Genomic DNA, 14,822 nt, shown 5'->3' on the forward strand with positions numbered 1-14,822 from the left:
TGAATCAAATGACCACTTAGGAAATTTAAAACAATGACTATTTCATATAAACACTTTCAGTTCAAAGCAAAATAACTCTTTCAAACTTTAAAAAATTTTCAACAATAACTATTATTAGTAGTAGTCTCTACAAAAGAAATAATTCTTAAATATACATAATAAACACATACACACACACAAACATAGGCACACAGAAACATACATATACAGAGAGTTAACAATAATATATATATATTATATATATATATATATATATATATATATTATATATATATACATACATACATACATACATACATACATACATACATGCATAACACTATATAGACACACATATAAAGATATATTATGTTTCTCTCTCAAAACCAAACATGGAAGTAAAACCTATCATGATATGTTTTGGATTAATTTATCTGGGAGTTCTGCTGCCAAAATCCTTGTCAGAAGGAAAACAAGTGAGTAATATTTTCATATTAATTTCTTTTAACATTACAATTTGTTGAAGCATCTCCTTGTGTTGTGTGGTATATTGTGGATCTGCATGATTTAGTGTGGTGCAGAGCTTTGTAGTTTAGTTGTGCTCTCTATGTTAATATCAATGGTCATGAATCAAAGAAGGGAATTTTGTTTGTTTCACTATATGAAATGCATAGACCCACACATATATAATATATATATATATATATTATATATATATATATAATATATATTATATATATATATATATATATATATATACATATATATGTAATATTTGTGGAGGCACAACGATGCTGTGGTTAGGGCAGTGGACTCGCAGTCGGAGGATCGTGGTTTCGATTCCCAGACTGGGCGCTGTGTGTGTTTATTGAGCGAAAACACCTAAAAGCTCCACGAGCCTCTGGCAGGGGTGGTGGTGACCCCTGTTGTACTCTTTCTCTCACTCTCTCTTCCTGTTGCTTGAGTAATGCTACGATGGTCTGGCGTCCCATCAAGCTGGGGGGAACACATATGCCACAGAAACTGGGAAACCGGGCCCATGAGCCTGGCTAGGCTTCAAAAAGGGCGATGTTTATTGTTATATATATAATATATACATTAATAGTTATCGCCATACTAATATGGCATTCTTAAAAATAAGAGACTTAGTAATTTTAATATTTCTATTAATATATACGTAATATATATATATAATATATATATATATACTCTTTACTCTGTTACTTTTTTACTTATTTCAATCATTTTGACTGTGGCCATGCTGGAGCACTGCCTTTAATCGACCAAATCGCCCCCAGGACTTATTCTTTGTAAGCCTAATACTTATTCTATCGGTCTCTTTTGCCGAACCGCTATGTTACGGAGATATAAACACACCAGCATCGGTTGTCAAGCGATGTTGGGAGGGATAAACACAGACACACAAACATACACACACCACACACACACCACACACACACACACACACACACACATATATATATATACAACGAGCTTCTTTCAGTTTCCGTCTACCAAATCCACCCTCAAGGCTTTGGTCAGTCTGGGGTTATAGTAGAAGACACTTGCCCAAGGTGCCATGCAGTGGGACTGAACCCTAAACCATGTGGTTTGTAAGCAAGCTACTTTATTTCATATAATTTGCCACAAGGGCATTACACAGATGGCAGATTTGCGGGCTGGACATGGACATTAATGGTATGAATGATGGTGATGCAAAAATGATGATGATGGGAGAAGACAAAAAGCGCCCGCCGACTTTCGCTTCTCAAAAAGAATGTTCTTTTTTCAAAACACAATGAGGCAATAAACCTCTTATTTAAACAACACAATGTTCAGAATTCTTTTTTCTTTTTTAAAACACACAAAAAGTCACATGTTTCACATTTTCTAGACTCGTTCAGGTTATCCGGCCGACCAATAACCTTGCTTCATTGAAGCATGCACCCGGTTCCAGGCCAGACCACACAGGTATAAATTTATAGGAGTCCTCCGGGAAGGAATTCATGATCCTGCACAGATCACTATCCCATAGGACCTCTGCAGCCACCTGCGAAGGCCACTCAGAATCCTCCGTGCAGGACAGAAGTCCCTCCCATTGGCCCCTCCTTTCCATTTTCTTTACTTCGTTTTCTATGGTTCCTCCTTTGTGGAAGAGGACCACATATTCATCCTCCAGCGGCACACCTGCCTGAGGAGGATTGGGAAATGCCGTCCACGTGTCACCATCCGCCGGCAACGTCCCATTTTTCTTCTTTCTTTTTTTCTTTTTTCCCTGGGCCGTGAGAGGGTGAGTTTCCTGTGACGCACGCAACAGGTCCTCCTTTTCTCCCGCAGCCCTCGGGTCCTCCGGTGGGCAACAGCCCACCTTTCGTTTTCATTTTTTCGAGGATGTATAAACCTCCTCATCATCCTTCTCCTTCTCTCCCTCCATTGAGGGAGCAGGGAGAGATTCCACTATTAACTGCTCCAGGATCCTATTTTGGTCCTTGGGGCAGTTTTTCTTAATGTGGCCGGTCTCCAGGCACAGGTGACACTTGGGTGGATGTCCCTTGAGCATCACCAGATACCTAGACCCGGCCATCCTCAAAAAATCTGGAAAAACCAGACTTTCGGCTAATTGGGTCCATAGGGTCAAAACAGCTTTTGACCCCTCCCAATCAGCCGCAGGCACCACTTTCACATTAAGCAGCTTGGTACTGCTACCACCCAGACCCCGGCGGATAGAGTCCTCTATCCACTCGGGCTCAACTCCAGGTGGAAAACTTACCACACAGCCACTCCTATGCCTATATATATATATAATATATATATATATATTATATATATATATATATATATATATATGTATATATAATATAATATAATATAATAAATAATATATATAACTGAACAAAATTTTGTCAACAAAAAGGAGTACAGTTAGACAGATATTTAATAAACACTACACATGTTTCAATACAACATAGATCCACATATACACAGGATTTAAATTAAGCAACGGTTTACCTATATAATGAGATCAAGTTGTATCTCCTCAGGTGATATACAATTACTGTTCTGTTAGTAAACCTTTGACTTCAATGCTAACACATCACAGAAAACAAAAAATGAAGATAGATGAAGGAACAACTGTACATCACCTGAGGAAACACAACTGGATCTCATTATGCAGGTAAGTCATTGCTTAATTTAAATTCTATGTCTATGTAGATCTATGTTGTATCGAAACATGTGTAGTGTTTTTTAATAGCTGTCTAACCGTACCCCTTGTTGCTGACTATTTTAATCAATTTATTTTCACACATGATGAATGCCTAAACCCAGACTTGGAAGTATAATGTAACACTACCAGCTATTTGGTAATTCTAAGGGTGAACAAGCTCTATTTTGTATCTACTACATTCCTAATGGAACACACCTTAAATATATATATATGTGTGTGTGTGTGTGTGTGTGTGTATGCAAACACAGTCATATGAATACATATTAATTAAAATACAAAATGTATGCAAATACATACAAACATTTATACATGCATGTATGTACATATAGAAATATATGTATGTGTGAGTGTATATATATATATGTTTATATATATATATGCATATATATATGTGTGTGTGTGTGTGTGTATGTATATATATGCATATATATATATATATATATATGCATATATATATATATGTATGTATGTAGCGATCATGCTCAAATGGTGCTTCTTACATGCTACTGACACCAGAGCCAGTCAGTGGCCCTGGCAACGATCATGCTCAAATGGTGCTTTTAACATTCCACTGGCTTGGGTGCCAATAGGTGGTACTGTCATCAGCCACGACAACGATTTTCAACAGGTCTTTGCAAGCGCAATTTATTGTCCAATGATTGAAAGGTAGACTTAAATGGGCTGGTTATACAGCACTGGCATAGGCCACGGTTAAGGTCTCACTTGGCTTGCTGAGATACAGCGTATCTCCAAAGGTCTCGGTCACCTGTCATTGCCTCTGTGAGGGCCAATGTTCAAAGGTCATGCTGGACCACCTCCTCCAGGTCTTCCTGGGTCTACCTCTTCCACAGGTTCCCTCAACTGCAAGAGTGTGACACTTTTTCACACAGCTGTCCTCATCCATACACAACACATGACCATACCAGCACAGTCGTCTCTTTTGCACACCACATCTGATGCTTTTTATACCCAACTTTTCTCTCAGGGTGCTTACACTCTGTTGTGTATGCACACTAATATTACACATCCAGCAGAGCATATTGGCATCATTCCTTGCAAACTTATGCATGACCTCAGCAGTCACGGTTCATGTTTCACAGCCATGTAGCATGGCTATTCGCACACATGCATCGTACAGTCTACCTTTTACTCTGAGTGAGAGGCCCTTTGTCACCAGCAGAGGTAGGTGCTTTCTGAACTTTGCCCAGGCTATTCTTATTCTAGCAGCTACACTTTCAGAGCATCCACCCCTACTACTGACTTGGTCACCTAGGTAACGGAAGCTGTTCTTTGCACCATTTGCCACACACAAAAACTATCTTCCCAATTAGCCTTCCTTTGATATTGCTGCACCTCTTATGTGCCCATAGCTTACACTGGGTACATCTTATGGAGTTTCTACCTACACCTTTTCTACAGATCAAGCAGGCCCATCTACCTGAAGGGATTTGTGGTTTGTTTGCCTTCCTACTTATTAAAACTTTGGTTTCTGCTAGGTTGACTCTAAGGCCCTTCGATTCTAATCCTTGCTTCCATAACTGAAACTTCTCCTTTAGTTCTGATAGTGACACAGCAATAAGAGTAAAGTCATCAGCATAGAGAAGCTCCCAGGGGTATTCTGTCTTGAATTCCTCTGTTATTGTCTGGAGGACTATGATGAATATGAGGGGGCTGAGGACTGATCCTTGGTGGATCCCTACCCCTAACCGAAATTAATCACTGTACTCATTGCCAACCCTCACCTTACAGATAGCATCCATGTACATGGCTTGTACAGCTCTCATTAACCATTCCTCTATCCTTAGTTTCCTCATTGTCCACCAGATAAGGAATCGGGATACCCTGTCAAAGGCTTTGTCCATGTCAATGAAAGCCAGGTACAGAGGTTTATCTTTGGCTAATTATTTCTCCTGCAGCTGTCTTATCAGAAATATATCATCAGTGGTGCTTTTCCCTGGCACAAACCCAAACAGCATCTCATCTAAACTGGCTCTCTCCCTAATTAGTTGGGCTATGAACCTCTCTGTGACTTACATTACCTGATCCAACAACTTGATACCTCTGTAATGTTTTGTATCTAATGCATCACCATTACCTTTGTAGCAGTTAATTATGGTGCTGCTACAACAGTCATTGGGTATGACTCCTTCATGTATCACCTGGTTGACTATATGGGTGACTAGACTATAGCCTACGCTGCCAGATATTTTAAGCATCTCTGCAGTGATTCCTGATGGGCTGGGGGCTTTCCCTGTCTTCATACCCATAATTGCTTTATCTACCAAGGTACTATGAATACAGATAGCTGGTCCCTCTGTTGGGTAGACATTCGGCAGACTCTCTTTCTCCCGTTCATTCTCTTTATTTAGCAACCTTTCATAGTGGTGTCTCCAAGTCTCACTCCTTGTAGCCTCATTAAATACAAGTGAGTCATCATCCATGCAGAAACATTTCTCTCTTATGACATCATGATTCTCTCTCACACACTGTCTTGCAACACAAAATACCTCAAGTCTTTGGTCCTCACGGTGCAAAAAATTGGCAAATTTTTTCTTATATGCTTTCCCTCTGGCTAATTAAACCTGTCTCCTAGCTGCAGATAGCTATATATATGCATATCATCATCATATATATATACCTATGTAGAGTATATGTATGTCTATATATTTATATAAGTCTGTGTGTGTATGCATATATGTATATACATATATGTGTATATATATATGGCATGGCTGTGTGGTGAGAAGCTTGCTTCCCAACCACATGGTTCCAGCTTACGCAAGTGTCTTCTACTATAGCCCCGGGCCAATCAAAGCCTTGTAAGAGTAAACTGAAAGAAGCCCATCGTATATATACATATGTATATATATATATATATATATATATATATATATATATATATATGTATATGTTTGTGTGTCTGTGTTTATCACCCCAACTGATGTTAGTGTGTTTACGTCCTTGTAACTTAGCGGTTTGGTAAAAGAGACTGATAGAATAAGTACTAAGCTTACAAAGAATAAATCCTGGGGTTAATTTCTTTGACTAAAGACAGTGCTCCAGCATGGCCACACTCAAATGATTGAAACAAATAATAGAATAAAAGAATATATGTATATATGTATATGTATAGGAGAGGAAAAAATAATAAGGCAGAATGATAAATTGTAATGTAAATTTTAATAAAAATGGGTGTATGAAAAATAAAAAAAGAAATAAGACCGGCTTTCATCGCAAGGCAAATTTTCAAGATTTGGAAGGGGAAAAAATTTTTTTTAAATTGAGGGAGGGGAAAAAAATTAAATTTACAATGTTTTTTCAAAAAAATAAAATATATACAAAAATTAATAAATAAGTATACCAGTACATTGTAGTGTCTTTATTCTTTTAGAGTTCAATAGTAATCCGTGGAAAAGCTTCTTTGCATGAGTTTAAGTGTAGTGTTTTGTGTGAAAATGTTGGATGCTTATGTGTCAAAACAAGGAAATGGAGTAGGAGTTATCTAGTTCCTGTGAATAAGGGGAGACAATTCTGTGGATTTTATACTCTTTCATTAGAATGCTGGATTTTTTGTCAAACAGGATGCTTATATCTATTTTTTGTCAGACAGGATGCTAGAAAAAGGAATACGGTCACAGTGGAGTTTGCATATTAAGAAGCGTTTGGAAATTTTCAATAAAAAGATTCTCCTTGTTGATTCTTTCTTGTGTAGAGATTCTATCTTTACATTGATAAAAAGGGAATATATGAAATTGGGATTTTTTATTTCTAGCACAAGAGTCTATGTGGCTACTGAATGGAATTTGACGGTATTGTGGGAGATTTATCTGTTCTTTATGGACTGCTACTCTTCTGTGTAAAGGAAGGGTCGTTTATCCAATATAAGTGTGTTGGCAACCAGCACATGTAAGAACGTAAGTGAGGTTCTCGGAGGAATAAGAGAAGTTGGTCTTGATTTTAAACTTTGTTTCTTGTTTGAAAGTAAATTCAGAGCCTTCAGGTAGGAAGGGGCAGGTACCACAGTTAGGGCATGCACATTTTTTAACTGATGGGGGTGGATGTGGTGTGTGAAGTTTGGCATTTGTTAAGAGTTTTTTCAATGATTTATATTGCCTTTTGCATTTAAGGATTTTATGTGTATTGATAATATTATTCATTTTTGGGTCTGTGGACATTAAGGGGAGGTTTTGTATGATTGTGGTGTATGCTTCGATATTTTTGGGGTTGTGGGTGGAAATGTATAGAAGTATTTTGAGGTTGAATGTGTTACTGTGTTGGGTGGTTTTCAGTGTATTATTGTTGAGTTCCTTGGCACATTTTATTCCATAGTCTGTGAGTGTGGAGGAATATTGGTGTTGTAATAGTGTTTTTTTGAGGTCTTGAAGGCGTATTTCTCGAGTTTTGGGATCTGAGACAATGGTGCAAATCATTTTAGCTAAGTTGAAGGGGATATTTATCTTGGTCTGCTTTGGGTGGCATGAACTGAAGAGGAGGTATTGTTGTGAGTCTGTAGGTTTATGGTAGATGTCGGTTATGATTTGGTTGTTAGGTGTTTTTATAATTAGGAGATCAAGGAAAGGGAGATGATGTTTGCTGAATTCCATAGTGGTTGACAAAAGGAAGAGCATCAAGCTGTAGAAACCCTACCAGATCAAGATTGAAGTCTGGTGCAACCATCTGGTTCACCAGCCCTCAGTCAAATCGTCCAACCCATGCTAGCATGGAAAGCGAACGTTAAACGATGATGATGAATATATAAGTAAATGTATATATATATGTATGTATATAAGTAAATGTATATATATATATGTATGTATATAAAGATATATATACATATATATATGTATATAAGTATGTACATGTATATATTATATATGTATATGTGTATATATATGTGTATGTATATGTGTATATATATGTATATGTATATATATATGTATGTATATGTGTATATATATGTGTAAGTATATGTGTGTGTGTGTATATATATATATATATATATATATATATAGAGAGAGAGAGAGAGATACATAGACAAGCATACTTAGAAGTCTATTTGTTATGGCTGACCAGAGAGTGGTCATTTGTTCTGCACCTTGAAAAGTATTATAAGTGGAAAACCAATGATCACCCTCTAACCAGTCACAGTATTACTGCTCTAATGTTTTAGAGTGTACATCTTTTCAAACCAATACACATACTGACTGATATTCATACATATTTATATATATATATGTACATTTATGCAGACACACACACACACCTCTGGAATGTGCAACTGAAGCAGTATTAGGCCAGCTATAGCAGTATTTGTCCAAGATAACATTTCTTATAGATGTGATATATTCAAAAATACAAAATATATTACACGGAAAGACAAATAATCACCCCAATAGTGGCTAGCATTTCAGTGTTGATGGTCCTCATTTATGTCTTGTACTCACTACCAGCCACATGCTGAAATGAGATTTGTCACCAATGTGTAGAATACAGGGAATAAAGCATTCAATTTCATATATTAGATCTCTTATTCAACCAGACAGCTATTCTCAATACCAGTGAAAATTTTGGGTAACACAATTGCATTTTGATCTTACTGTGTTCAGCTGCTCTGCCAAGAGACACCCACTTCATTAGGTAATAGTTAGATTCTAAGACTGCCAGAATAATGACAAAAAGTTTGTTTCATATGCTAGACACATTGGAATAATACAAGCTTAATGCCAGCCTTTGCTAGTTGGCTGTTATTATGTGCAACAGGAGGAATTTTCACATGTAGAAACTGTAGTGATAAAATTGGTCAATTGGAGAAAGTATGCATTATTGTGTGCATGCTGTTTAGAGTGAGAAGTAAAGGACACAACAAACATTGGGATGGATTTTCCCAGAGATGTACTACATACAGACCCACTTTGGTTGAGATATGATCAATAGAAAGATTCCACAAACTTGGTAAAGACTTTCTTGGTAAGGGAAGAGAAGGGTCAGAGGTTTTGCAGACTTTGTAAAGTACAAAGACATCTTTATTTTTTTGGTGAGTTATCTTGCAGACATTGGTTATCAGGAACAACAACAATAACAATAACAATATCCACAGCAGCAATAATATACTTTGAAATGTGAATAAGGAACTACTTAAAACTGAATGCATCCCACCTATACATTGAAACTGTAAGCAAAGAACAAATAGATTATTTAAGATATTGTTCAAATTTGTAGATATTTCCTTACATGCATTTATGACACCTACTATACCTGTAGTGTTGATTAATGTACTGACTTGTATGTGCATATATATGCATATGTACATGTAGTGTGTAAAAGCACATAGCCTAGTGGTTAGGGAGCTGTACACATGACTTCAAAATCAATTCCCAGCAATACATTGTATTCTTGAGCAAAACACTTCACTTCACATTATTCCCAGGCCAATTGTTTGAAAGTGAGTAACCCTGCATTTCATTCAGGGGGAATGTTGGCTTGCATGCCTAACCAAAGGAGTGGCATCATTTGAAAGCTACAACAATGCAAGGAAGTGCATTGTGACCAGTTGTTTATAACAATATCTGATAGTCTGGTTGATACAGTGATAAAGTGACATACAGTGTATCTAATTTTGCTGAATCTTAGCAAGATGGCATTGAAAAAGAGAAAGTAGAAGAAAGAAGATAAGTAAAAAAGCTTGAGAAGAGCTGTTCTAATTCATTGGCAAACAGTAAAACAGTGAAATCAGTGCCCAAGTCATAAACGCTCAACAAAGGAGTTTGAGCTTTAATTATAGACTGGCATCGCTCGGGTTTGTTTTCTTTACGACCCTTTAGATTTGGAATTTTTGAAAAGTAAAAATTTTGCATCATGTAGCTTGTTATTCTCTTTAAATGAACATATTTCTGGTTGAAATACACCAAAAAATGGTGACACAGCAGTCAAAAAATCGTTAAAAAATAGGGATTTTCATAGGAAAAAAGCACATTTTTGATGTAAATAATTTTTTGGTCTTAACATGGCTCGATTTGAATATTTTCTTCTACGGAATGAAGAGCAAGCCTTCTTCTATCATACTCTCAATTTTGGTCAACTTGCGCCGCAGGGTCTCGGAGGAGATAGTGTTAATTGAAGGCTATCAAACCTGCCATACATAGACAACTTCAACTTTATATATAGAGATAAAGCCATTAATCCCAACACATAATTTCAAATCAAATTACTTGTCAAAAAGATTAAGTAATTTGTAAGTACTGTAGAGTGTTATATAAATTATTCTTTTATGCTAACTGCCAAATTTACTTTATATGATTTATTTTGGTTATTGATTGATATATAATGGTCTGATTGAAAGAGAAAGCATAATTCTGATTTGCATCAAATCTAAGGAGATTAAACTCAACTGAAATCAAAATCTTCAGTCATTTTGGTCACATGGGATATTATATAATTATAATCACATGCATACACACTTATAACATTCTTTGAGTATGAAAGTGTGAGAGTGCATGTTTTTTATTTGGAATTGCATTATAATTTTTAAAAAATTTTCTTATGATATTTTGTTAGCTGAGGAAACCAGAAGTGTGGCATTAGTTTTAGAGTGAAGAATAGCCATTTTGCTACAGAGCAATTACTTGTAGTGTTAGGAACCCAGTGTGCAATATTTTGCATTTTTTTTTTTCAATTGCATGAATTAAAAGTTGAAGGGGGAACAGGATAAACTACCTGCATCAACTTCCTATAAAAGCAGGCAGTAATTTTATCTTGTACTTATTCTTAGTGCAAGTTTTGAAGAGTACAGTTTGATTTTAAAAGTTTTTTTTCAAAGCTATATTGGAGGTCACAAAAAGCATATTCAGTATATTTTGCTTTATGAGTTCAATAAAGACAATAAAGCAAAGGAAAGTGCGAGGAATATTAATGCAGTATATGGGGATTGGACAATAAACGTAAGCCAGTGTCAACAGTAGTTCCAGAAATTTGGAGCTGGAAACTACAGCCTAGAAGATGAGTATCATCCTGGAAGAGCTGTAGAGCTCAACGGGGACGTCTTGCAAACCCTGGTGGAACAAAATCCCATCGCAATTGTTGAGGAACTAGCAGAGAAGCTTGGATTTGGTCATTTAACCATTCATCGACACCAGTGCTAGAAGAAAAACAATCATCTTTGGTTTCAAGATGAAAGGTGTTCTTCCATCAGGATAATGCTCAGCCACATACAGCAAGATGACATTCCAAAGGCTGGAGCAGTTTGAATGGGAAACAATGACCCCACCCCACCATATTCGCTGGACATTACCCCATCTGATTATCATTTATTCTACAGTCCTCAAAATCATTTGGATGGAAAAAATATAAATCTATAGATGAGGTGAGAACAGTACTGGAGGAGTATTTTTCATCATGGACAAGTGAATTTTGGAAGAGGAGCCTTGCAAGTCTACCAGATAGATGGAAGAGCATTGTAGAAAATGAAGGAGAGTGTATTTTAGATTAAAAAAGAACTTTGTTTATCTTAATTTTGAAAAATAAAAGTAGTATAAAAAAACTGCATTACTTATGGGATGACCCAATATATGAAAATCCAGATATACGCACTTACCTCACACGCATCATACTGAAAAAAAAAAAGATACAAGATTACTTAGGGACACAAGGCTTGTTATAAAAACCTCCCTACATCAATGTCTCCCAGCATAAAACTGTTAGTAGCTCCTTAAATGAATTATATGTTGCTGCATTAAATGAGATATATATGTGTGTGTGTGTGTGTGTGTATGTGTGTGTGAGTGTGTGTGTATGTATATACTGATAGATAGATAGATAGATATAGATATGTACATATGTATCTTTTACTTGTCTTTTATCTTTTAAAAGATATACACACACACACATCATACACACACATCATACACACACATACATACACACACACACATCATTATCATCATCATCATCGTTTAACGTCCGTTCTCCATGCTAGCATGGGTTGGACAGTTCGACCGGGGATCTGGGAAGCCAGAAGTCTGCACCAGGCTCCAGTCTGATCTGGCAGTGTTTCTACAGCTGGATGCCCTTCCTAACGCCAACCACTCCGTGAGTGTAGTGGGTGCTTTTTATGTGCCACCTGCACAGGTGCCAGGCGAGGCTGGCAACGGCCACGGTCGGATTGGTGTATTTTATGTGCCACCGGCACGGAAGCCAGCCGAGGCGGCGCTGGCATCGGCCACGAGTCGGATAGTGCTTTTTACATACCACCAGACCAGGGATCCTGGCTGGTTCAATTTGATTTCAATATATATATATATTTAAGTAGGTGAATGAATTATCCTAGTATTGATAATTCGGTTAATCGATACCTGGGTAGCAAATTCACGTCAGAAAACACGGTTGTAGCTACATGCCAAGGGTAGAAATCCCATGTTCTTGTGTGGTAATTTGTGTATTTTTTAAAATGAATAAATGAAAGAATGGAGTCGAACGAAGATTTTAACAAAATTTCTTTATTTTCAACACATGTTTCGAAGACTGCATATTCTTACCTCCGAAGGAATAAAGGGTGCATTATGCCGTCTTCTCATCAGGAAAGACAAGGAAACTCTATCAGCCTCAAGACGGACAAAAACATTTTATGGCTTCCTACATGGTGTTCACTGTGAACTTTTTTATGGCTTCCTACATGTTGTTCACTGTGAACTTTTTTATGGCTTCCTACATGGTGTTCACTGTGAACACCATGTAGGACGCCATAAAAAAGTTTTTGTCCGTCTTGAGGCTGATAGAGGTTCCTTGTCTTTCCTGATGAGAAGGCGGCATAATGCACCCTTTATTCGTTCGGAATTAAGAATACGCAGTCTTCGAAACATGTGTTGAAAGTAAAGGAATTTTGTTAAAATCTTCGTTCGACTCCATTCTTTCATATATATATATATATATGTATATTATATATATATATATATATATATATATATATATATATATTATATATATATATATATACATACATATATATATATATATATATATACATACATACATATATATATATATTATATATACATACATATATATATATATATATAATATACATACATATATATATATACTATATATATATATATATATATGTGTGTATATATATATACATACATATATATATATATATCTTTATATATATATACATACATATACATATATATATTCATATATATATAATATATATATATATATATACACAAACATATATACACACACACACAATATATATATATATATACATATATTATACACGTATATATATATACATATATACATAGACACACACACACACATATATATGTATTATATATAATAATGATATTAGGGAGTATAAGTCTAAACTTACAGGGAAAAATTCAATTTAGTATTAAATCAAATTTCACTATAAATATATAATATATACATTAGAGAAAAAACTACTATTATGCAATTCAAACAATGATAGACATAAACCAAATCATAAATAAAAAATAAAATATGTTTTTATAAAACATATAACTAGATCACAAAAAGTATAAAATGAATAATCAATAAATAATCAATATATAATATTTTATTTTTTATTTATGATTTGGTTTATGTCTATCATTGTTTGAATTGCATAATAGTGGATTTTCTCTAATTTATATATTATATATTATATATATATACACACACACACATATATTATATACATATATATATAGGCGTAGGAGTGGCTGTGTGGTAAGTAGCTTGCTTACCAACCACATGGTTCCGGGTTCAGTCCCACTGCGTGGCATCTTGGGCAAGTGTCTTCTGCTATAGCCCTGGGCCGACCAATGCCTTGTGAGTGGATTTGGTAGACGGAAACTGAAAGAAGCCTGTCGTATATATGTATGTATATATATATATATATATATGTATGTGTGTGTGTTTGTGTGTCTGTGTTTGTTCCCCTAGCATTGCTTGACAACCGATGCTGGAGTGTTTACGTCCCCGTCACTTAGCATTTCGGCAAAAGACACCAATAGAATAAGTACTGGGCTTACAAAGAATAAGTCCCAGGGTCGATTTGCTCGACTAAAGGCGGTGCTCCAGCATGGCCGCAGTCAAATGACTGAAACAAGTAAAAGAGTAAAAAAGTATATATATACACCACACACAAATATATATACATACATGTATATATATATACCATATATATATATATATAGATATATATATATATATATATATATATATACATTTGGTGGTTAAAATGATGGCAGCAAAACTGAGTTTTTTTTAATGGGAAATGCAATGAGCACAATAAAGACACCCCCCATCCCCTAGAGTTCATAAGATATGGCCTAGCAAGCTGGAATAATGATAATGAGGCACTCAGGTTGTAATTGTTATGTCAAAGCATCCTTCTCCAAACGGATTTTCTGACAAGATTAATGTACCCCATCTGCTTGAGCTTGGAGTCAGAGTTATCTTTCTCTTCAGTGAGCTGCAAACCAAGCCTTAATGCACCCTTGCATGAGGTTCCTACAACAGATACAATAACGTAGGATATATGAGTTTGAATGGTGTTCCGCCCAGTAAACTAGGCACTATCTACACAATGTTCCCTATATTGGGAAATGAA

The 14,822-nt window shown here is 35.8% G+C and overlaps 1 protein-coding gene across 3 annotated transcripts in view; it reads left to right on the plus strand.

The window, feature by feature from the left end:
- Positions 1 to 304: 304 nt before the first annotated feature.
- Positions 305 to 14,822, plus strand: part of LOC115215724 (phosphatidylinositol phosphatase PTPRQ) — a 135,053-nt gene continuing 120,535 nt past the window's right edge. For 2 of the 3 annotated variants that reach the window (XR_005000742.1, XM_029785015.2), the window contains exon 1: positions 317 to 455. Coding sequence is in view for 1 of the 3 variants with exons in the window: in XM_029785015.2 (XP_029640875.1) it covers positions 372 to 455 (84 nt within the window). In the remaining 2 variants the exon portion in view is untranslated. Of the gene's footprint in view, positions 456 to 14,822 lie in introns of all 3 variants that reach the window. The other variant, XR_005000741.1, reaches the window with a different exon arrangement.

The sequence above is a fragment of the Octopus sinensis genome, linkage group LG9, assembly GCF_006345805.1.
Source record: "Octopus sinensis linkage group LG9, ASM634580v1, whole genome shotgun sequence".
Classification (NCBI taxonomy): domain Eukaryota; kingdom Metazoa; phylum Mollusca; class Cephalopoda; order Octopoda; family Octopodidae; genus Octopus; species Octopus sinensis.